Source organism: Buteo buteo, chromosome 22 (genome assembly GCF_964188355.1).
Source record: "Buteo buteo chromosome 22, bButBut1.hap1.1, whole genome shotgun sequence".
NCBI lineage: Eukaryota > Metazoa > Chordata > Aves > Accipitriformes > Accipitridae > Buteo > Buteo buteo.
The window spans coordinates 7,518,629-7,540,506 of record NC_134192.1 but is presented as its reverse complement, the minus strand read 5'-3'; the positions used below and the strand labels follow the sequence as shown (position 1 = coordinate 7,540,506).

The 21,878-nt window shown below is 45.1% G+C and overlaps 2 protein-coding genes across 5 annotated transcripts in view; one reads left to right on the top strand and one right to left on the bottom strand.

Annotated features, from left to right (window-relative positions):
* The first annotated feature begins 17 nt into the window (after positions 1-17).
* Positions 18-10,720, top strand: ZBTB33 (zinc finger and BTB domain containing 33). 3 transcript variants are annotated; one of them, XM_075054215.1, is made up of 2 exons: positions 18-198; positions 6,117-10,720. In XM_075054215.1, exons 1-2 carry the CDS (start codon positions 171-173, stop codon positions 8,159-8,161), a joined length of 2,073 nt encoding a protein of 690 aa, XP_074910316.1. In that variant the 5' UTR covers positions 18-170; the 3' UTR covers positions 8,162-10,720. The 3 variants fall into 3 exon arrangements, with proteins under 3 accessions (XP_074910316.1, XP_074910318.1, XP_074910317.1); XM_075054217.1 differs by lacking the exon at positions 18-198 and adding an exon at positions 4,726-4,811; XM_075054216.1 differs by lacking the exon at positions 18-198 and adding an exon at positions 4,848-5,186.
* A 668-nt stretch (positions 10,721-11,388) lies between these two features.
* Positions 11,389-21,878, bottom strand: part of TMEM255A (transmembrane protein 255A) — a 30,293-nt gene continuing 19,803 nt past the window's right edge. Inside the window, exons 7-9 of one of the 2 annotated variants that reach the window (XM_075054220.1) lie at positions 20,500-20,659; positions 18,388-18,531; positions 11,389-14,931 (exon numbers count right to left, since the gene is read on the bottom strand). In XM_075054220.1, the coding sequence (XP_074910321.1) occupies positions 14,773-14,931; positions 18,388-18,531; positions 20,500-20,659 (463 nt within the window). In that variant the 3' untranslated portion in view covers positions 11,389-14,772. Of the gene's footprint in view, positions 14,932-18,387; positions 18,532-20,499; positions 20,663-21,878 lie in introns of both variants that reach the window. The other variant, XM_075054219.1, reaches the window with a different exon arrangement.

Below are 21,878 nucleotides of genomic sequence, written 5' to 3'. Positions count from 1 at the left end.
GGCCCCGCCCGCGGGGCGCACCGCCCCACCCGCCCGTGCGGCAACACGGCGCCGCGGCGGCGGCGGCGACGTTCCCGGCGGCGGGTCCCTTTGTGCTACCGGCGACGGGACAACGAGCCCCGCGGCGGCCGGGTCGGGTCCCCCGGGAGCCGAGCGGCCGCCCGGCAAGTATGGACGTGCGGGCAGCGGCGGTGCCAGGTAAGGCGGTGGCGGCGGTGGGTGGCGGCGGGCTGGCGGCGGGGGTGCAGGCCCGGCCCCGCGGCCGGGAGCTGTCCAGGGCGGCCCCGGGAGCAGCACTGCCCGGCGGACAGCTCACGGCCCGCCCCAGCCGGCGGCGAGGGTGTTGGGGGGCGGCGGGGGGGAGGTGAGGCGGGGAGTCCCCGTTATTCACCCTCCGCCGGAGCCCGCGAGGCGGCGGGGGTCCCCCTTCCCCGGGCACAGCCTGGTACCTTCACGGCCGATTTTTTGGAAATTAAAAAATACGGGAGCTCCCGGACAGGCCTGGCACGGTCTCGGTGGCAGCACGTAAGGAGCAGGCGAAACACCAGCGATCTGGGGAGAAAATGACACACGTTCTGTATGAAGATCAGACGCTCGCTGTCCTTCTCTGAGCGTCCTTCCCCTGCAGGGTGCCAGGTTTCGGCACCTTGCAGCGGTGCTTTCTTAAAAAACAACCTGGAGTTTCTGCCCTGCCCTGGGAAGTGCAGTGTAACGTTGCTGGGCTCCGGTGAGCTCAGCATGAACGGGGCATGTCAGACGGCTGCTCCATCCCAGAAAGCCCATGTTGGTTTATGCTGTCTAGAAAAGATGTCGGAGTATGTCAGTCTCTTTTCCACAAACGGAACACTATTTCAGTTCCCAAACCTATCACAAGCAGCATAAAAAAATCTGTAAGGAGGAAGCCTATTTAAATTGTGTGTTATCTTGGTGCATGTAAGCGCATGCAGAATGGGGATGGAAAAGATGTTACCAGAGGTTGGCATATGTGTATGGTGTTACTCTACCCTGTGTCTGTCCAAGGTATCTCCCTGCTGTGGAGCTTTCTGAATATTTTGAGTATCAGAGACTACTGCTTGCCTAATTAAACCAGATAAGGCTATCTTTTAAAAGGCTGTTGTTTTGATTGGCGGTATGGTCATTTGAATGAGACAACTGGAAGTGGCTGTATTTTTGCCAGCTGAATCTATACTGCCTGAATCCAGGCTCAGTGATTTTGTCTCTCTGAGCTTGCAGTCTCAGGAAGAACCTGAAACCTAGAGTGATCCGGAGACTTAGCAGCCCGTATCCACGCTCTCCTCACAGGCTGCCCCAGTTTGTTTACCCCTGTGGTATGTGAGGTCAGATGTCCCCAGGAAGAAGTCCAGGCCACTATGTTCTCCCAGCACTGGTTACAGGAGGTCATGCCACCAAGCCCCGAGAGAGATGGAAGCTGCTGGGCCAGACACGTAACATAGGGACCTGTCCACGTGGCAAGTAGATGTACCCCTGAGGCCTTCATGAGGGCACGTGGCCTTCCCTAGCTTCTCCCCTGGGGTTCCCCACAGCCAGGGCTTGGGCTGCCCCAGAAAAGGGGTGGAAGACCCTGAAATGTGGCCAGCGGCAACGTTCTGTGCACTGGAGCCAGGGTCTACCATGTGCTGATGTGGGCTGACAGGGAGGCGAAGAGCAAGGGGGTTTCAGAGGCACTGAGCACTGCAGCGCTCGGCACAGCTCGCAGCTGGCTACCAGCCTTTGGTAGCACTGAGGCAGCTCTCATGATACAGCGACTCATGTCTGCACCCGAGGGTCTGCCTTGGCCAAATGACAACTAAAACATCTACCTCTCAGGAGCATGCAGCACCTCTGTTACTTACTATTGTAAAGTGGTTTGAAGTATTTTTATACACAGGTTATACAATACACATATATGCAGTACGTAACAGCATCTAAAACAACTACTATTGTCAATAAAAAGCATCACTGGACTTTAAATTTGGTTATGTGAGGCTTTAAATAATGGGATTGACAGGAAAAATACTCTCTGAAAATTCCTCAAAGCACAAATAGTGGAAATTGGTATTCTAGAGTCCTTCAGAAGCAGTGGTATTTCATCTGAAATTCCACAGTGGAGTAATATTTCTGTCCCTAAAAGTAGCCTTAGCTAGGATAACTGTTGCACTTTGATTTTACTGAAGGCCCTGAGGGAAAATTCACTGTCCTGTTTATCAAATTTAAATTATTTAAATGTAAAATACATTTTTTCATGACAGAGAATGCTTCTTTGTCTCTCAGATTTGTCAAGTCTTTAGAAGAATTTTCTGTTCCCACAAACTGTATTTTTAAAAAAGAAGAGAGCTCTTCAAATTGTTTAACTGAAATTTTGTCACTGGATTGCATATTTTTTTGTCTTCTCACAAACGCCTACATATCACTTCTTCAAATTTGTACTTAGTATTTTCAAAGCCTCCATCCCAGAGGTTTTTTGGATCACTCCTATGCATCAAAATAAAAGTTGCTATTGTGTCTCCTATCTATTTTTCAGTTCCAAGAACACCACGTTTAGGTCTATGTTCTAGATGTTTCTTGTCAATATCTTAGATAAAACATCTCTTTTCATTTGTCACTATGTAACATTTTATGGGAGTCAAATCACCAACCGCTTTCGAGGCTTATAAAAAAATAAAAGAGAAGGAAAAAATCCCCCAAAACTAAGAGGTGCATGCTAGACAAAAAAAATATTCACACTGAAATTCTGCATTCCGGTGCAGGAGGACTGAGTGTCAGCTTCAGTAAAATTTTTTAAGATGGTCAGAGCATCAGCTCTGCCCTGACCATGGCAAGGTGACAGTGGAGTTCAGATTTTATACCTGATATAAGAAGTTGCCATAGGGAGAAGCTTCTGCGAAAAAGTAAAAGTCAAGGAGGTGGTGCAACTCTCACAGCTAGACCAGCATCTTTTAAATTAGCCAGCATTTCTGCGCCAAAGGGTAAGCAGTTCAAACCTGATTTTTAAGAACTGATGATGCTTCAGGAGCAGGGCTCTTTCCAGATCAGTGCTTATCTTTATCTGTAAATTTTCCTGTTAGTTATTTAGAAATGAGATAGGCAATGAGGGGAATAAAACTCCTTAAAGCCAAAGGAAGAAAGGCTAAGAAATGGTTTAATTTGGACCATCAGACATTTTTGGAGGAGAAAAAAGAACACTGGATTATACATTATGAATTAAAACAATTATAGTGTTATTTTCATTTAATATAACCTCCTCTGTGAAAATTACTAAGAACCTATATCAAAGGAGAAAACTTAATTGAAGGGTTATATGAGGAAGAAAAGCCTACCTTTTCCGCCGATTATTCTTTTCCATTATTCTTCTTCACTGAACTCTCTGGAAAAACCTGTAAATAAACAGAAACTGGCTTTGTAACATTTCAGATCTGAAGGCTCACTTCAAAAAGGCACTTCTGCTACTAGCTATACAAATACTGGGAGCACGGCAGGTGATTTTCTGGCTAGAAGGGCTCACAAACCTGGGTGGGACCATTTCATTGCTGATACACGCAGTGAGGGATTGCAGTCATTTGTGCCAGTGACTGTGGCCTGTTAATGTTTTTGGTCAAACTTGATAGAAGGACGTTTGTTCTTGGCAAAGTTTTTGAATCTTACGAAAAATCAAGAACCCCCGTGGTTCAAGTCCACAAAATCCATAGGAAAAAGAAAAGGAACAGATCAGTAACTGAAGATGAAAAATATCTTTCATGATCTCGGTGTTCTTTGAGCATTCACGGACAGTGAGTTTCCAGGAGAGCTCATTGTGGATACGTCACTTTGATGACAACATGCCGAATGTGCCGAAGGCCGCGTTTTATTAAAGGACTTAGGTCTGTACAGCTCCTAGCAGAGTCTAACACACGCCACTGTGGTGCAAAGAATATGAAACACGTGATCCTGCAGCGCGAGCGTGGGTGTTCAGGTTTAGGTTACCGGAGATTTCCTCGCTGTTGGGTGGAGGTGCCAGCTGCGTCAGCCGTTGGCAGAGCAGCGCCAGCCCGGTCTCTGCCCCCAGGAAGGAAATGAGCCGCAGTGGGAAATAACCTGCTGCCATCACATCTCCACAGCCTTATCCAACGCGGTCAGACGTAAGGCAGGCGTTGGGGGCCTTACTGCGAGCTTAGCCTGGGGCAAGGAGAGCGGGACAGGCGGGAGCCTGGCAGGAGCGGCCAAGGCCGAAGCGAGGCCCGTGTGCTAGGCCCTCGGCTGCCCAAGGCCCTCAGTGGAGCAGGGCCAGGGACCGGCGAGGTGCGGAGCCCCCCCCCCCCGTCGCCAGTGGCCAACACACGGGGCCTTGAGGCCTGTAACCGGCCCTCGGCGCACCTGAAGGCGAAGGGGCGGGAGACCGACCCGGGCGGTGCAGCCCCAGGCGGCCTCCGGGGGCTCCTGGGAGCCTCCGACCGCCTCAGCCCCGCTACACCGGAACCGCGGCCGAGGGGCTCCCGGTACCGGGAGAGGGGTGGCCGGGCCGGGGGCAGAGGACGCCTCGGCCGGCCCCGCCTGAGGCCCCCTCGCCTTGAGGCGGCCGGTGGACCGCCCCACCCCGCCCCGCCCTCCGGCCCCGAGCGCGGCCGAAGGTTCCCGAGGCCGTTCGGCTCAGGGAGCCGAAGAGTGACGAGGGCGCTCGGGCGGAGCGCCACGGCCCCGCAGGGGAGGGCAGGGCGGTGCAGCGCCCCCTGGCGGCCGCGCAGCGGGGGCGGCGCCCGAGCCCGAGAAGCGGCGGCGGCGGCGGCCGGTGCCCGTTGTGCGGAGAAGGGCGGTGGGTGCTGGCGGCCGGAGCGCAGGTAACGCGGACCCTCGCCTTCCTCCTCCGCGCCGCGGGCTGCCTTCTTCCTCCCGCTGCCGGCGGGGTGGGGGCCCGGCCGCGCTCGCCTCGCTTCGCCTCGAGCAGGAAGCGGCGGCGGCGGGCACGGCCTTGGCCGCGCGGAGGCGGCGGAGGGGCCGCCCGTCACCTCCGGCTGCCGCCGGGCCGCTCTCCCCGGTGGTCCGCCGCCGCCGCCGCTCCGTCTGGCCGAGGCGGGGGTCGCCCGGCTGCTCTTGCCCCGCCCGGGGGAACCAGCGGCGGGGCCCGGCGGCCGCCCGCGAAACACCTCCCGTGACGGTGCCCTCCCCGCCGTGGCGTGCGGCGGCGTCTCCGCCTCGAAACGCTCGTTTTCATGGTAAACTTCACCGGGAGCTGCGGGGAGCGGGGAAACCGAGGGGTTGGCCTTGGAGGAGGGAGAGCGAGGAGTCCGCCTTGCACCGCGGCTGGCGTGCCGCGGCCGCGATCGGAGCGGGGAGGCGGTCGGGGCGGTCGATCGGCCTCCTCGTCTGGTCCTGCCCTTTCCAGGCGCAGGGGAATAAAGTTTTAGGAGTAAAACGAAGGGCTTGGAGCCTTTCCGTCGCTGTTCGTGTGGGTCGGTGTTCGTTTTTTTTGCATGGGGTTTGGGGGGGGGGGGGGCGTCAAATGGGATCGGTGGATTAGTTTGACTTTACAGATCATTTTTGTTACCGTGCTGACGCGGTGTCTCGGTTTCAAACACAAAGCAACCTTGCAAGTACATGAGGAGGGGTGGGGAAAAAAAAAAAAAGTTTCTTTTTCTGGGCAAGGAAGTGAAGTATCAATAGCATTTTCATTAACCTCGGTTAACTGGTAGCATACGGATGCAGAGATTTTGTTGTCCTGCCCATAAATAATAACCTGGATGTTATCGGGCTTTCTCATAACAATTTACAGAATATTTTCACAACTAAAAAGAAATCTCTAATGACGTTTAAAGCCTTTTGAGGGACCCGAATCTCGCATCTTCCCGGTTTTCAAATTTACCTTCTTTGCTGTTGAATCAGCTAAGCAGTTGTTTCTCTGTTCCTCACCTTGTAAGAATAGAGGATATATTCAGAATTGCACATACCTTGTGTAGAAGGTGAAGGGACAAATAACAATAAGGATCAAGTTTGCAGAGTGCTATAGCATATAAGCTTATGAGTAGTACCTCAGATTTGGGTTTTCAAAAGAAGGAATAAACAGTAAATGTGGGAATATCATGCAGTTAAAACCGTAAATTTGTGTTTTTACTGATGATTTGATGCCTTTTATTTTTTCTTTGTAGGAATGGAGGGGAAAAAACTGATTTCTGCAACAGACACACAGTATTCTAGTGTGCTCCTTCAGTCTTTGAATGAACAACGTGGCCACGGACTTTTTTGTGATGTTACTGTCATTGTGGAGGACCGGAAATTTCGAGCTCACAGGAACATCCTTTCGGCCTCAAGCACATATTTTCACCAGCTTTTCTCAGTGGCTGGGCAAGTGGTTGAACTGAGCTTTGTAAGAGCAGAAATTTTTGCAGAAATTCTTAACTATATTTATAGTTCCAAAATAATCAGCATTTCATCCGATTTACTTGATGAACTGATTAAATCAGGGCAACAGCTGGGTGTTAAATTCATAGCTGATCTGGGCATACCTCCGTCTGAAGGAAAAAACATGCCAAGCGAGGGCAAAGATGGTGCTTCAGAAACTTCAACTTCTAGTCCAGGACAAAAGGATGCTGAAACACAAGTACCTGTAATAAGGCCAGAGGGTCAAGAGGTAACGGATGGGATGCCGGTGATAACACAATCATTCTCTTTACATGGCATAGAATATGAGACTACAAAAATTACAGTGAGTGATTCGGATGATGAAGACGATGATGTAATCTTTTGCTCTGAGATTGTTCCTCCAAAAGAATGTACTAAAGATAAAAATTCTGCAACCCAGAACCAGCCTTGCCCAAGTCCAGCTGGAGTGGTTTCTGACCAAAAATCAGGTGGTAGTGGTGGCTCTCCCCATTTGACGAGCACCACAGCAGCTCAAAAACTCACTTTGTCTGCCAGTCAGCTAAGCCCAAACCAAACACAATCAAGTGCTGAATCACTTGTCTCTGGAACACCGCAGCATTTGACTCCCAATATCATTGTGCTAAATAAGCCTCTACTTAACTCATCGCTCAGTGCCAGCTCCTTGCATCAAACACATGTGACCCCTACAATTAATTTAGTTGAGGAGAACCAGCAGCCATCTAATAATGGCTCCTTAACTGAAGTGGAAACAACTGCTGTTGATGATGAAGAGGCTGTTGAAGATGATGTGGATATCATTAGCTCCTCTAGTCCTGGTTCAGTCAGCAGTAGCTCTTTGGTTCAGCAACCTTCTGTACCCAAAGCAGCAACCACTGAAGGATCAGGTGTGCAGAAAAAACAGGTTGTTACATTTTCACAAGAGCCATCTTCTAAACCTGGAGAATTTAAAATAAAAATCTCAGATGTCCTTACTGGAAACAACAAGGAATTAAGTTCAGGTATAGCATCAAAGCATGTGGCAGAAGGGCAGAAAATCATAACATTAGATACAGCAACTGAAATAGAAGGCTTATCCACAGGCTGTAAGGTTTATGCGAATATTGGTGAGGATACATACGACATAGTCATTCCTGTGAAGGGTGATTCCGAGGAAGGCGAAGCCAAGGCTGATGAAACACCTAGAACGTCTGGTGGTGATTCTCCAAACAGGAAACGCATGAAAGTAAAGCACGATGACCATTACGAGCTCATAGTGGATGGAAGAGTCTACTACATTTGTATTGTGTGTAAGAGATCCTATGCATGTCTGACCAGTTTACGGAGACATTTTAACGTTCATTCCTGGGAGAAGAAGTATCCATGTCGATATTGTGACAAAGTTTTTCCTCTTGCAGAATACCGTACAAAGCATGAAATTCACCACACGGGTGAGCGAAGGTACCAGTGCTTGACGTGTGGCAAATCTTTCATCAACTACCAAATTACGGCCTCCCACATAAGATCAGTTCATAGTCAAGACCCTTCTGGAGATACCAAGCTTTATCGATTGCATCCTTGCAGGTCTTTGCAGATCAGACAGTATGCGTACATTACTGATCACTCAAGCAGTATACCAGTAATAAACGAGGGTGGAATTGTTTATCGTGTTGGCACAGGGAAGGATGGCACTGAAGGAACAACATCTAACCCTCCAGCCAAACAAATTACCTGGGATGACATTTTCATTCCGCAGGGAAATGAAGCAATTTTTAAACAAAATCCATCAGAGGGAAGTACTGAATTTGAGTTTGTAATACCAGAATCTTACTGAAATGCATTAAATGCAGGAAAAAGGATTCAGTGCAGAAATACTGCAGCTGTTTTAAGTGAACTGTTAAAATCACTGTAAAATCAGATGTTAAAGTGAAAACAAGTTAACTTGTTCTACCAACTCATCAAGTGGTAACACTTAGATGGATCATTAGTAGCTGCAAGCGATTTGTGGAAGTGATTCATCTGGAAGTTTACTTGAATAAAGAATAAGACATTTCCAAGGAGCTGGCAGTGTTTTCTGGTATGTTAATTTTGATCAAAACGTGGGGATTTGTAGCTTGAAAAGGTACAATTTCTTCTGAAGAGCTAGAAATCTTTCTTCTAAAGTAATTGAGGTAATTCCTGTACCCATACTTACTATGTAAACCCTGTCTTTCATGTTAGCACTTTAATGCTGAATTCTGTTTAGATGTTAACCAAGAAAGTAAGATTTTTTTCATTGTAGTCTCTTGAATATGGAACCATTTAAAAAAAATAAATCTCAGAACTCATACTTATTTTTGTGAACAATGCATTACTGCAAGGGTCCAAAATAACTGATCCAATAGTTTGGAGTAGTGTATTTTTGAATTAGCATCTTAGTTCTGCTTTTATAAGCACTATGAATCATCTGTCTTCATGCAAATAGTCTTGCCAACAAGAGATACTCAGTTAGGGCTAACTTGAACAAACTTTATTTATACTTGGCAGTATGGTGAGCAGAGTATTCAGTGTCTGGACCATTGTATTTTGCTCTTTTTACAATGGGGAAAAAAAAAACCCAAACCCACAAAGCTCAATAGTGAAGAAGATGAGAACACTTAGGAAGGAGAAAATTTTGCCTTTTCAAAGCTTGAGGAATAATGTTAGGTTTTCTTACTACTGGAAAAGATGCCAGTAGTTAGTTTGGAATACAGTGCTGTTCCTTTTTTTGCCGTTTAAGAAGAAAGGCTTCAGTCTGGTATTTCAAAAAAGGTAATATGATAAAATTAATCTTTTTTTTTTTAGCTGAAAGCTTTGAAATTTGCTTCTCAAAACTATGAAATAATCTAAGTGCTGTATCAGTTTAGCACCAAGACTGCTGAGGATCTTGTATGCCTATTTGGCTAGATCTTTAAGTGAAACAGGGATTTGGATTTCACATGCACACACGCACTCACACATGCACACACATGTGCGCACAGACACACACACACACACACACACACACCCCGCTTTTATAGGGTGTGGAAGCATGAGGACTAAACCAAGAATCAAAAAATACCCTCCATCCACTGTAATCCAAAGTATCATTTTTCTGCAGTTGACTAGTTGTCATATATTTTCAGTTTTGGGTTTATTACATTGTCCTTTTTTCTCCTTGCAATTGGCACATGTTTAGGCACTTAGAAGACAAATTAGATGTCCAACTTGAACAGGAAACAGTAGATCTGAGAAAAAACAAACAGCTGTTTACAGGAGTCATAGTTTAGCATTTCAGATTTAGTAACTTGTTGAATTTTTGTAAATGGTGATATGAAAACTGCTCAAGTTCTAGAGGTGACTGAGAAAGATTGTCGTGCATAGTACTAGTTAGTTATTGTAACCTTTCATTGCTTAAATTAGCGTTAAAGGTTTTTCTTTTCATGTTTTAAGTAAGCATCTTGATCCTATGACCTTCAGGGTTAAGGTTTTAGACATATAGTACTCCAGACAGAAAGACATTTAAATGGTGAATGGTTCAAATACAACTTGAGCTGTAAAAAAGGGTACCAGAAATCTGTATGAGTAATGATGGGAGAAAGAGGAGGATTTGTTTACCTTATGCATGTAACACTCAGCACTTCTGTTTTGTAGGCCAAGAACACAATGTACATGATTATTTCCAGATCATATTGCAGACCCTTTTGAATATAGTGGGGTATGCTTTCAAATGTTACAGGTTGGATGTTACCTGAGGTGGCATTTCAGCAGTCAAACATAATCCTCACAAGACATAAGTATTGATTGTCTGTATTAGCAGAGGTAGCTTTGACGTAGCTGGCTGCGTGCTATATTGAGAATTCCTGAACTTTTTGACAAGAAAAATACAATGTTATTTTTGTTACTGACATGACACATCTGGAATTAAGCATATGTTGCAAAGTGTACCTTCAGTAATGAACATAATGGCTATCAATATTTGCTGCTGATGTATTTAAAACCTTAAATTAAACTGTGCCTACTAAAGGTCTCTTTTTGGAGGAAAACTGGAAAATTAGGGCTTTGTAACTATTTTTGCTAGAAGACTCGTGCTTGCATGTGTCTCAGGGTCTTCAGTTTTCCTTGGAAGTGATTTTTGATATCCAAAGTCCAGAGGTCATGTAAAGCATTTTTTTAATTTCACTTCCAGTATTTATTGGTTTGGAAACATGTTAAATCCATTCTTGTAAAACTTTTTATGGGGCCATGAGCTTTTATATTTAGATTTCTGGCTATTGCACTTATATTTGTTTTTTTGTTTGTTTTTGTAAACACTTAGCTTCCAGTTTAACTTAATGAAAAACCTTATGTAAATATTAAGAAATTGGCTTTGGGGTAATGGAAGAAAAAGAGTGAATCTGAAAAAGCATTTATATAAAAACTAAAAATGTCAACAGAGTATGGTAGCAAACCTCACAGTCATTTATATGGATATAAAAACATTAACGGATCTGCTGCAAAATATGATAATGGTGGCTGCGTCCTCACTGTGTGGTTTCTTTGGGGATTCATACCATAGCATTCCAGTATGTGAATTAAACAAATATTGAGATAACAATTGACTGCTTATTTATTTTGTACTGTTAAGGCATGCAGCTAATAAAAAGATGCAGAAGCTGACGACTATATACATTGAGTTCTACAGCTATTGCCTAGGAACTGTTCCATGTGAAACATTTATCATTTTTGCCAGATCTGTAATGTATATAGTTGTACAGTCTTTCCTTAACATACTTTTTAAAGTTGTGTTCTACTTTTCATTAATCAATACTTGATATTAGTTCTTAGAGCTTTCTATGGCAAAAATAAAAAAGTTTAATTCTAAAGATGGATGTAGCATATTTCTTTTTAATGACAACTTCACCTTCTACAGTCTAACATGTTAGATTACCGACAGTTTGTAGCTTCCTTTTCCAGGTCTTTGGGAATAGCAGGGAACCCCGTGGGGTCGGGGAGGTGTTTTTATTTGGGGCTTAGGTTTTTTTGGTGGGTTGTTTTTGTTTGTTTGTTGGGGGGTTTGTTTTTTGTTTGGTTTTTTTTTTTGGTTTTTTTTTTTTTGGTTGAGCATTTCCAAGAAAGCAAATTAGCTGAAAAACTCAACTGTGTATTGTGACCTGAATGTTGTGATAGATGCTTACTCTCAGAATAGGCGGAGCTGCTGTGGAACAGCCTGTCCAACTACTACCCTACCATCATTGCAAATGAGCTAGAAATCAAGAAGAACATACATAGTGACCCGTGCAATGCATTTCAGCTAGCTTACGGGTAGGGCTCCTCTTACCAGGTTGCTGACTAGTTATGATTTGGAAGAGTTAGGTTGTTGGTGAACCACGGCTAACTTGGAGAAAATTAGTTACTTTATGTAGACCTCTTATTACAGGTAAGGAATGGAATTTAATAAGTAACATACCAAATGATGTTTTAGATGCCTTTATCTCCTTGGCATAGGGCTTCCACCTACTTCTGCTAACATCAAAGAGCAGCTGACGTCATCAGGACAGAATTAGGCCCAAAGTAATACAGCAAACATGAAAGTAAGTAAAGGAGACACACTGCATTGGCTGGATTATTCGCCTCTGTGTTAAGCAAAAAATCAGCATTAATGACTTTACAGTGACTGAAGTCAGGGCACCCTGTTATGTGGGTGGAACTGCAGAATTATGAAGTGTAGGGGCATCCGGAGCTTTTAAAACAACTTAAAAAAAGGTGTCTCTGCCTAATCCTGGTAGAAACACCAGTTTCCAATACAGCAAATGCAGTTTTTTGGGGTTCGTTTTTTGGGTTTTTTTGTGTTTGGGGTTTTTTTAAATGCATGATGCTATTATACTGGAATTCCTCAACTAACATTAAAGATGCTTGTAAAACAGGAAAGTTGCTAAAATGTAAAATGCAATTTATAAATGTTTACAAAAGTCACACAATTTTATTTAACTTTGGTAAAGTAATAAAAGGGTACATATGAGTCACAATCTTGACATTCTCATAAGAAATGATGAATATACAGTGCAGAATGTTGCATTTACATTAAACTCTTAGTTTTACTCAAGCAGAAGGAAATGGGTAATCAACAGAAAATCCCACCAGTTATTTTTTAAATGTGAAAATGGACTTGTCCTTTTATAGTGAATTTAAAGCAGCAATGTAATTTCTCTTAAATATTCCTTAGGAAAAAAAAAAAGAATTTGAATATTTCCTAAGTTTAGTATTTGTCAGCTCAAAATGAATGACATAGTCATTTCCTAATTGTTTCTCTGCCACTAAGTTATGTCCCCCTCATAAGTTTCAGTCCTGTCCTGTAGTGTCCCCTAGTCCTTCTAGCCCTATTTAGTTGACAGGCACAAATGGTTGAGTGTGTGTGTCAGAAGTGGAACAGGACTGTTAGCTTTTATTTCAAAGATGGAGCAGTAAAATGTTTTCTGATACTAAATTAATGTGCCCTTCTGATTCTAGTTTTGTGGGGAGTTTTAGCAGGAGAAGTACTGTCTATTTTGAAATTACCCATAGTCTCTTTATCAAGATTTAATTCAGGAAAATGTAATATAAAATGGATGGCGCCCTAGTATATAAGTTTATTTCCACTTAATTTACATACACTACTGCTTTAAATCCCATGAGTTGTATTCCTTTCTCCAGCCATTTATTTTTCTTTGTTACTGGAGAAAAGTTATGCTTGCTTCTGGATAAACAGTGTCATCCTTCAGCTTATTAATATACTGAGTAGTATTTGACAGTGGAAATGATAAGGTTAACACATAGCCTAGCCTAAAGGCTTTGCAAATGCATAGGACTAAAACCAGCATTATAAAGTGTGGGTGTACTTCGAAACGTGAGATCAGAGACTTCAGTGTTTGTTTTCCATGTTGACAGTATTTCTTTTAATCTAAAAAAACCAAACCAAAACAAAACAAAAACAAGTAGAGAGATGCCACAGTTTAAAATCCAACTGGATTCCCCCCCCCCCAGCATGTATTCCACTTTTAGATTCCGAAAGTCAGATTTAGCTTTTAGGTACCTTTTTGTCTGCATCACTTGAAAGTAAAGGTAGACAATTGAGGATTAAGGTCAACAATCTGATGCCAAGGAAATTAAATCTTTAGGAAATAAGGAGTAAAATGTCAATACTTTATTTTTATCCCTGAAGTAAGCAGTTGAGAACGCTCAGGTTGAGCAGCTCAGATCTGAACTTTGTCATCTGAAATCACTTCCTGGAGTAGAACCACACTTTACAGGACAGTGTGTCACGTAACAAAGCTGACCTTCTCTTTTTATGCAGGATGCATGCAAAATCTGTTGGAATCTAGATCAATCAGCACAGTCATCGGCTGAAGACTAAATGAAAGTCACAATAATAATTGCAAATTCCTATCAGTTTCATCCTATATTACAGGGTGTTGAATTTTATCCATGTGAGACTTACATCTTGGAGAACTAGTAGTGGATATTCCTTATGTGCAGCCCATAATACAGTTACTAAAACAGTGCTTATTCAGGGTGCTGATTCAGTCCATTAAAAAAGTTAAAAGTACAAGCTGAAAAAAAAAAAAATCCCAACCAAACAGATTGGAAGAAAAAAAAATTGTTTTCACTGCACTGTTTTAGTGACTTGTGGACAGTTTCTGATGCTCTTTATAGGAATACAAAGAAGATTTAGTCAGTGCAATCACCCAAACTGTTTGACTTCAGCATTACTTACACAGAATTCAGAGAGAGACAAGTCCATTTCACCTTCCACCTTAAGAAGCATCCTGAAATAAAAACAGCTTGCCTATTAAAGCTTTTCCCCTCAAAAAAGCAATATTCCGATTGTTTTGCTGGACATACATGAAAAATATCCTATGACATTTTCATTAACGCTAAAGTCTGAGACACTGTTGTGGTTCCCTCCAAGATTTTTCCAGTGCATAGGCTGTAACCAACCAACAAGTGACACGAGCTAGGTTCTGCAGCCCCAAAGAATCCCAAGGCCAAACAAAACAAGCATCAAGTCGAGGTCTCTGCAAACACTCTCACCTTAAAGAGACTGATACTCTCCTGCAACTATCGATCTTGGCTACCCTTACTTCAGCTTGGCACAAGATGTAGTAAGGCAGACCAGAATCTACCATCTGTGTTGTACCGCTTTATTAAAAACCAAGGACTGCATGAACCTCGCAGTAAAACAAGGAGGCTGGAATTTAGGTCGCCTGCTACTCACCGACACTACAAAACATCAGCAGCATGTCCCCTTCCTCATACTCCGTTGTTAAACCTCTGAAATAAGTCTCGCAAGAAAGAACAGTCCAATCTAGTATTTGTATTTGCAATTATCTTCTGTATCTATCCTCCTGCTCCCTCCCACAGTAAAATATAAATACAAAATGTTCACAATTATTTCAATGGCAAATATGTTTTTCTTCTTTCCCACATTCTTTACGGTGTATAAGGTGGTGGCTTTTCAAAAGGTGGAAAATACGGTGGCGAGTAACGAGGCGGCGCATTAGACGACCACATATAGCTGGGAGACGGCGACACTGACTGGGGGTCATCGGAGAGGCCGGAAGGAGTGGAGGCTGGAAACATGCTGGAATGCTGCAGGGAGACAGCAAGAAGGCTGTAATGTAACCACTTCTTAATGTAAAGGAACCTGGCAAATTGATACTTCATTACCAAGTGGTGCAAGATTAGCATTTCAAGGTTCACTTCTGCAAAACATATGTACATACAAATAAGTATTCAAATAACTTGTTGCGTTCAAGGTAAGCACAGCCTGTGAGTAACAGTTTTGCATAATGAGACTCCTTAGACCTCAAACTGAAGAAGGCATTTAAAAAAAATAAAAATCTCTCTCACCACTTCTGTGTACCTACTGCACAGAGGCCAGACAACTGAAAACTGATGAGTCCCTCCCACATCTTGGGTTTCGCACATCAGCCAGTAGTAACAATTAACAGGCTGCAGATAATTTGTTTTTACACTACTTTTTCTCTTCATCACAAATAAAAAGCGCCCAGAAACTAATGATAACAAAATAATTTATTCCTTCAGTAAGTAAAAAGCTTGAAAAAGCGGAGAAACAAAATTTGTGCATGCCTGAAGATTAATTTCTGCTCTCCAAAATACCTTCCTTATCAAAAATACCTTAGGTCTAAAGCCTGAAGTCATACGGCGCTGGCACTGTCAGAGACCTGCGCACAGGCTGCGTCCTGTCCAGAAACAGGCCAGACAAGTAGGCAATGAAATAACAGTCGCTTGCGTTCGCTCCTCTGGCCGCTAACACACCGTGGTTTTATCCCCGACGGTCACGCTGAGCCCCCGCAGACCCAGCGGTGCTGGAGGGCGCTCGGCCACACCGCCGGCACCACGCACCCCTGCACCGTCCCTGGGCTGCGGGCACGGACTGCAAATCCCAAACATGCCCGGCTTAAGGCCCCGGCAGAGATGGAAGCGCGAGGAGGATCGGCGCTGTGCTGCAAAAGGGGTGCGGGAGCGCGCGGTGAGGCTGAGCTGTACGCAGTGAGGACAACGTACGAGGTCAGAGGCGACCACGTAGTTTTACCTCGGTGGGTGGAGGGATGACGGACTCCGCAGTAATAGCCGGTTGTTTTCAAACAGCGCCTTTTCTGTGTCACTCCCCTAACACCAACCGGTGATGGTTTATTAAGCGGATACACAGACCACGAAAGCCCAGCCTGCTCGTCGAGGACCTCGCAGAAAGCCGCACAAACCGTTCCCGTTTCGAACAACACAACAGCCCTTCCATCGCGCCCCAGTTCACCTAAAGCCCAACGGGTGGCAGCCCCCCGGACCGCAAGGACATTTGGAAGGGCACGGCCGCGGCGACACAGCGCCGGCGCTCGTTAGCAAACGCAGCCCTGGGTTTTCACGGTTAAAAAACGCCTGCACCCGGCTGCCTCAGCCACACGTCCTGGAGGAGAGCTGCTGTAGCTGCAAGCGAGCCTGGCTCGCACCGACTGCAGGCAGCAGCCGGGCTTTGTTAACGAAGCTGGCGGCTGGGAAGATGGCACTAATTCCACTTTCGGCGGGATGAAAGGCAGAGAAGGCCAACGCTCGCCTGCGTTCTCTCGTCAGAGCCAAATGTGGCTCAGGGCCTGCAGAAGTCAAAACGCTGCAGGACTGAGACTTTCTCACCCGATGGCCCCCAACCAAGCACACGGAATGAGGAGTAAGATACCGGCACTACTTCTACCAGGGCCCTTTCCTCCTGCCCGGTTCCCGTCATGGCCCCCTGCAAAGGCCTGCTGCCTTCCTCACCCTGACCAGCTGGCTGGAGCGTCATTAGCCGTGGCACACGTGGTGGCCGCTGCAACACCCATCGACTTGTGCTCCCCCAAAAACCAGAGAGCTGGATCTGCCATTTTGGAGCTGTGTGTGAAAGCCAGGCTCTTGCAGGGGCACAGGCTTCCTTAGAAATTCTGGAATGTTGTTGTTTTTTTTCTGTGAAAGATGTGTGGGATGAGTGGGAGGCACTGACTCGGCAAATTCTTGCACCAGAGGGAGTGCAGCCTTCAAAAGGGATCTGAGAGGCAAGGCTGGGCTTGCTCCGTGTGCTGTGGGATGGCAGGGGAGAAGGTGCCAGTGTGGTACAGACACTGCTCGGGTCGGAGTACGGCTCAAGGCGAGAGTCTCCACAGCCAGAGGCTTCAGCTAATGCTTCATGCAGGACCTCAACTTCCCTGGAAGATAAGCAAGGCTCAGACTTGGAACTGCATCTGAGAGACTTGGCTATTTTAAATTTGGATTACCTCAATTTATTCCCAGCTTTCGTGCTGGCTCCTAAACCAACACCTGTGCTCACAGCAGTGAGACAGAGAGAGACTTTCATCTGTCCGGCTGAGCTGTAAGCATTAGCACAGCCCCAACAGTACTTCTAGTTGAAAAGTGGGGCAAATCCACCCATGCTGAGCTCTCTGCTGGTATTGTGGCTGCAGTATGGACAAACCCTGAGTCAAACAGCACTTAGCACCAGCCGAGCGGCTGAGAAGAGGACTTCGCAGCAGAGCTTGGTTTAGTATGCGCTGAGGTTGGCATTTGTAACCGTAAAGAGTTGCACAACACTATGACTGTTCCAGGTTGCATTACTCTCAAAAATGAGTCACAAATTTGTATAAATAAGTCCTAGAAATTCTGATGTAAGTGTTCAAATACTTCTAGGAAGCCCTGACAACAGTGTTGTCTAGTGGCACTAGCAGTAAAACCAGAAAAGTTTAGATTCATGTTATCTCTAATGCATGGCTCTGGTGAGGGAGATGGTGGCTATCACAGGGCACACCTCTCTGTTCATGTCCAAGACCTTAAGCTCTTGTTAATAAAAAAAGTCTCCAACTCTGATGGTTGCAAAGAAAACATATCAAGTGTTAAGTTAACATCACCACTGTGGTAACATCCACCTGACAGAAGAGCCGAGGAGGAAATGTGCTCATCTGCTTCAACGAATCAAAGCTGATATTGACAGCAAGGTTCACATGAAATCACCATTTCCAACAGCACAGCTCCATCACTCAGAAGAGGAAGGGATGCATTGCAGCAGAGGTGATGTTTGCAGGGACCGTTCTTAGACCCGCTTAAGCGTGTGGAAAAAAACCACAACAGAATAGCTTTTCAGTCAGTATGTGTCTTCAGGAGCTCAAATAGCTTGTTTCCAAAAGCTCATCTGTTTCTCTCAGACATAGCAGTTGGCCTAATAAAAAGTAGCACCTAAACACTTCGCTTTGCCTCTATGCTCAGTGCATTGCAGGTGCCAGAGGCAATGCCTCTTTCTTAATGTGGCCTCTACCAGCGAACAACGGGGGAGGCAGGCAGTAGGTTCTGTTGCCTTTTATTCAAGGACAGCTTTCAGGAAAACACTGCCTTAGAAAGAGAGAGCACTGCCAAGGACCAATGCCTAGTACGAAAGATTTGGTATTGTCTGCAGGAACAGGAAAATTAAACTGTGTGAATGACGGGAAGACATGTCTCCAGAGTCCTGCAGACCAGCTGGATTTAACCTTGCCGCTAAACAAGAAAACATCCTGTAATGTTCCCTACCTGAAAGTCGTATGCGGAGTAGGGAGGCAGGTGAGGAGTGCTGTGGTAGTAGGTGTTGTAAGATGTCACCTGCGGCCTTGAGTAGTAGGACACCGAAGGGTGTGCATTTTCAACCGTACAGTTCAGCGTAGGGAGGGAAGGAGTCTGTTAAAACAAACAAAAAAAAGAGAATCTCAGGCTACTAACAAGGTCACAGAAAGCTGACAGCTGAATAAAAGCAGAAGTGATTTAAAGGAGTCCTGTGTGTCTTTAGAGCTCAACTTTGTTGAATTAGCAACTGGCAATCTGGTTCCCTCTTAGGCAGCAGGTAAGTCCAGAGGTCATTTCATTCCTCAACCACCTATTGTTTCCCCTCAGATTCCACAGAAGCTGGCAATAGCCCAGTGCACGCCAGTGCTCAAACAAAACAACTGTTCAGGTTGCACCTTCACAAGTAGGAGAAAGAATCCTTTAATTTTGATTACTCTATGTTTTAGGGCATTTTGAGATCAGCATATTTCAATTCTTCTTGTACTGCTGTTCACAGACACTTCTATACATCTTTATTTGCAGAGGTTTACAGGCTGTCTGGTGTGGATCAAATTTCAAAAGGCCGCGATGCACAGCTGGGAATGTGTCTCCTGTTTTGTTTGCGAAGACCTTGGTGAGTCTGCAAAGAGTGCAGGAAAGTTCAGAGTTCTGAAATAAGGCACCCTCAGTACAGGGCCCAAGAATTGTTTGTAAGAAAAATGTATTGCCAGGCCAACAAATGCTCTTTTCTGGGTGCCTCAGTTTGAGTTATTCCGAATGAGACACAACAGACTGAAAAACCCCTCCAAATTTATCTGTTGAATGTTCAGTTCTCTCCACTGAACTGTCCCCTGCAGAACAAAACTGTGTGGAAGGTAACAGGCAGCCTGGTTAAGTGAGGGTATTTCAAAGCTCATGTTGTCAGAACAGCATTTTTTTTTTCATTATCTGAAGTTTGCAATCTTTCACCTGGTTTTGGTCCCCAGTTCACCCTCTCAGATTCTGCACCATGAAGAAACTAGATGGAGAGTTTCAGCCTAACACGGTTGCTTAAACAGCCTGTAAAGCTCAGAACCCTACTACTGCTATAAAATCATCATTCATGAGCAACCACCACACATTTCCTTGTAAAAAGTCAATGCTATGAAAAGGAATATCAGTTTTTAAGGAAGAGCTTAATTTTATTCATCCTGGTATTGCCAACACCTCTGAGAAATTTCCTTTTGAAATTACAATCTCCCAATTCTGTTCATCTTTTCTAATTGTGATCAGGTGGTGACGCTGAATGTACTTAAGAAAAGATGTACTTGAGAAGTGATGTACTTAAGGGGTGATTTACTTAAGAAGACCACAAAGGTCTTGTGAAATAAGAGATCCTTTGTATATACAAGGCACGCCTTGCTAACAACTGGGCCCCTGAAGGAGAACTAGAAGACTGATAAGAAGGGAACATCCTACCCCAGGAGGCGCCAAGAAGTTGAAAAACTGCTAATAGGCATGAAGTCAGCAAAAATCTTTGATAACTGGAGGAAAGATAAAGGCAAAAGGGGGAGATCACGACCACCGACTCAATTCAAGACCAAAAGACTTACCCTCACCTCTCCTTGAACATGTGCTGTAGAATAAAAGAACACTGTACCTTTAATTCAAAGCAGGGAAACTTTAGCCCAATAGAAACTGTGCTAGATAAGCGACTACCAGTAATAGTTTTGGGGAAAAACTTTGCAAATTGAATATGTATAACTGAACTGTGTACAGTGCTTGCCTGTTTAGGCATGAGGGGTGCTAGCTTTGTGGATTACCACCTAGCCCCCATCTTTGCGCAAACATGAATTGGAATAAAATACCTCTGCTCTGTGTGTATATTGGCATTTTGCACACTGGGTAAACCACCCCGCTTGTGGGATAACAACACCAGATCAGAAAAATGAATCATTTCCACTTTCTCCTTACAGTTATTTCAAACCTTTCATTCCAGCCTGACTGCAGTGATGCATAGATCATTTGCATCGAAACGCCAATAGCTGTTTTCATGATTATATTTAAAAGGCAATTTGCCTGATTTGTTTTGTTTAATGCACAGATAAATTGGTACCATCTTACCATGTCTTTGAAGCCTCCAAGTATTGCTGCTGTAATGATCCCTAGGAATAGTCCCACTATGTTCAGAATCGTTGCCGACCAAAGCAAGTGGTAAAGGTGGATGATGTCCTGGCAGCTGCTGACATCAATGTATTCATAGTAGCCTCCAGAAATCTCTACTCTGCTAGATTAGGAAAAAAACCCAATAATAATGATAAAAAAATGCATCACACATCATAAAACCTAAGCACTTCTGCTGGACAGTAAAATGCATTCTGCAATTTAATGATAACCTTAACCTAACTACCAAGGGAGTGGAGATAAAGCCTGCTAGATCCCACGCTTGTGGCATCTGAGATCTCCCTGCACAACAATGGCAGAAGACGGCTTGATCTGTTGTGAAACAAACAAGTCCTGCAAGGCCGGCACATACCCAAATGACCTTGAGCCTAAATCTGCCTCTTACTCCTATCACCTGAAATCTCCACAGATCCTGGAGGCTTCCCAAGGACAAACTGGTCTTGGAATTACCCGGAGAAGTCAGTCCATGCCCCTCAGGGCAGCACTGGCTCCTCACCACCACAAGATGGGCACAGGACAGCGCAGCTGGGCTCGTCCAAAAAGCACATCCAGCTCAGCTGCTCTGCTCCAGCTGCCTGCGCATCGCGGCTCTACAATGGCACGGGCTGGCAGGACCCCCAGGACCCTGGCAGAGAGAGGTCCTTCTGCTCACATTTTTAAGCTTTTCCACATGCAGAAAAGAGATGGGAGAAAACTCGGTTGAATCCACTTCGGTCATTGTTTTGGAAAGGGAAAAGCGGCTCCTGCAGCATGTGGGCTGGAGTCTCGCAGGCGGGATTCTTCAGTAATGAATTCTCTCTGATCATCGCCTGGGGGAACAGGCTGGCCTTTGGCGTAGCCTACCAGATGTCATGGGCTACAGCAAATTCCCCTTGAGAAAACATATTTATTGGGGACAAACAATACTAAGGGCTTACGAATTACTTACCTCCCAGCTCACACACAGGGTTAGGCTCAAACTGCATAAGGGCTTTGAGAAAATGGGGAAAAACAAGCTCACATTAAAGGCCAGGAAGCAGGAGATCTAGGCTCAGCTCCTCAGCAGACTCTGCAAGGCCTGCAGGAACCTGTCCCCTTTCACAAGAGCCGCCCTCCCTCCCTCATTACTCAGTTTCTTCTTTTCCTTTTTTCCGTATCTTCTTGTAGCAGGCCACAGCAGCAGACATTGCAATGAGGCAGGGATTTCAAGCACAATCAAGGCAGAGCATAACCACAGGTTGTAAAAACCTGTATGTTAGCCTGCATGACCTCTGTATAACCTGAGCACATACCATGACTGCCTTTAACAATGGGACCTGTATGTACTGTTTGCAAGAGCT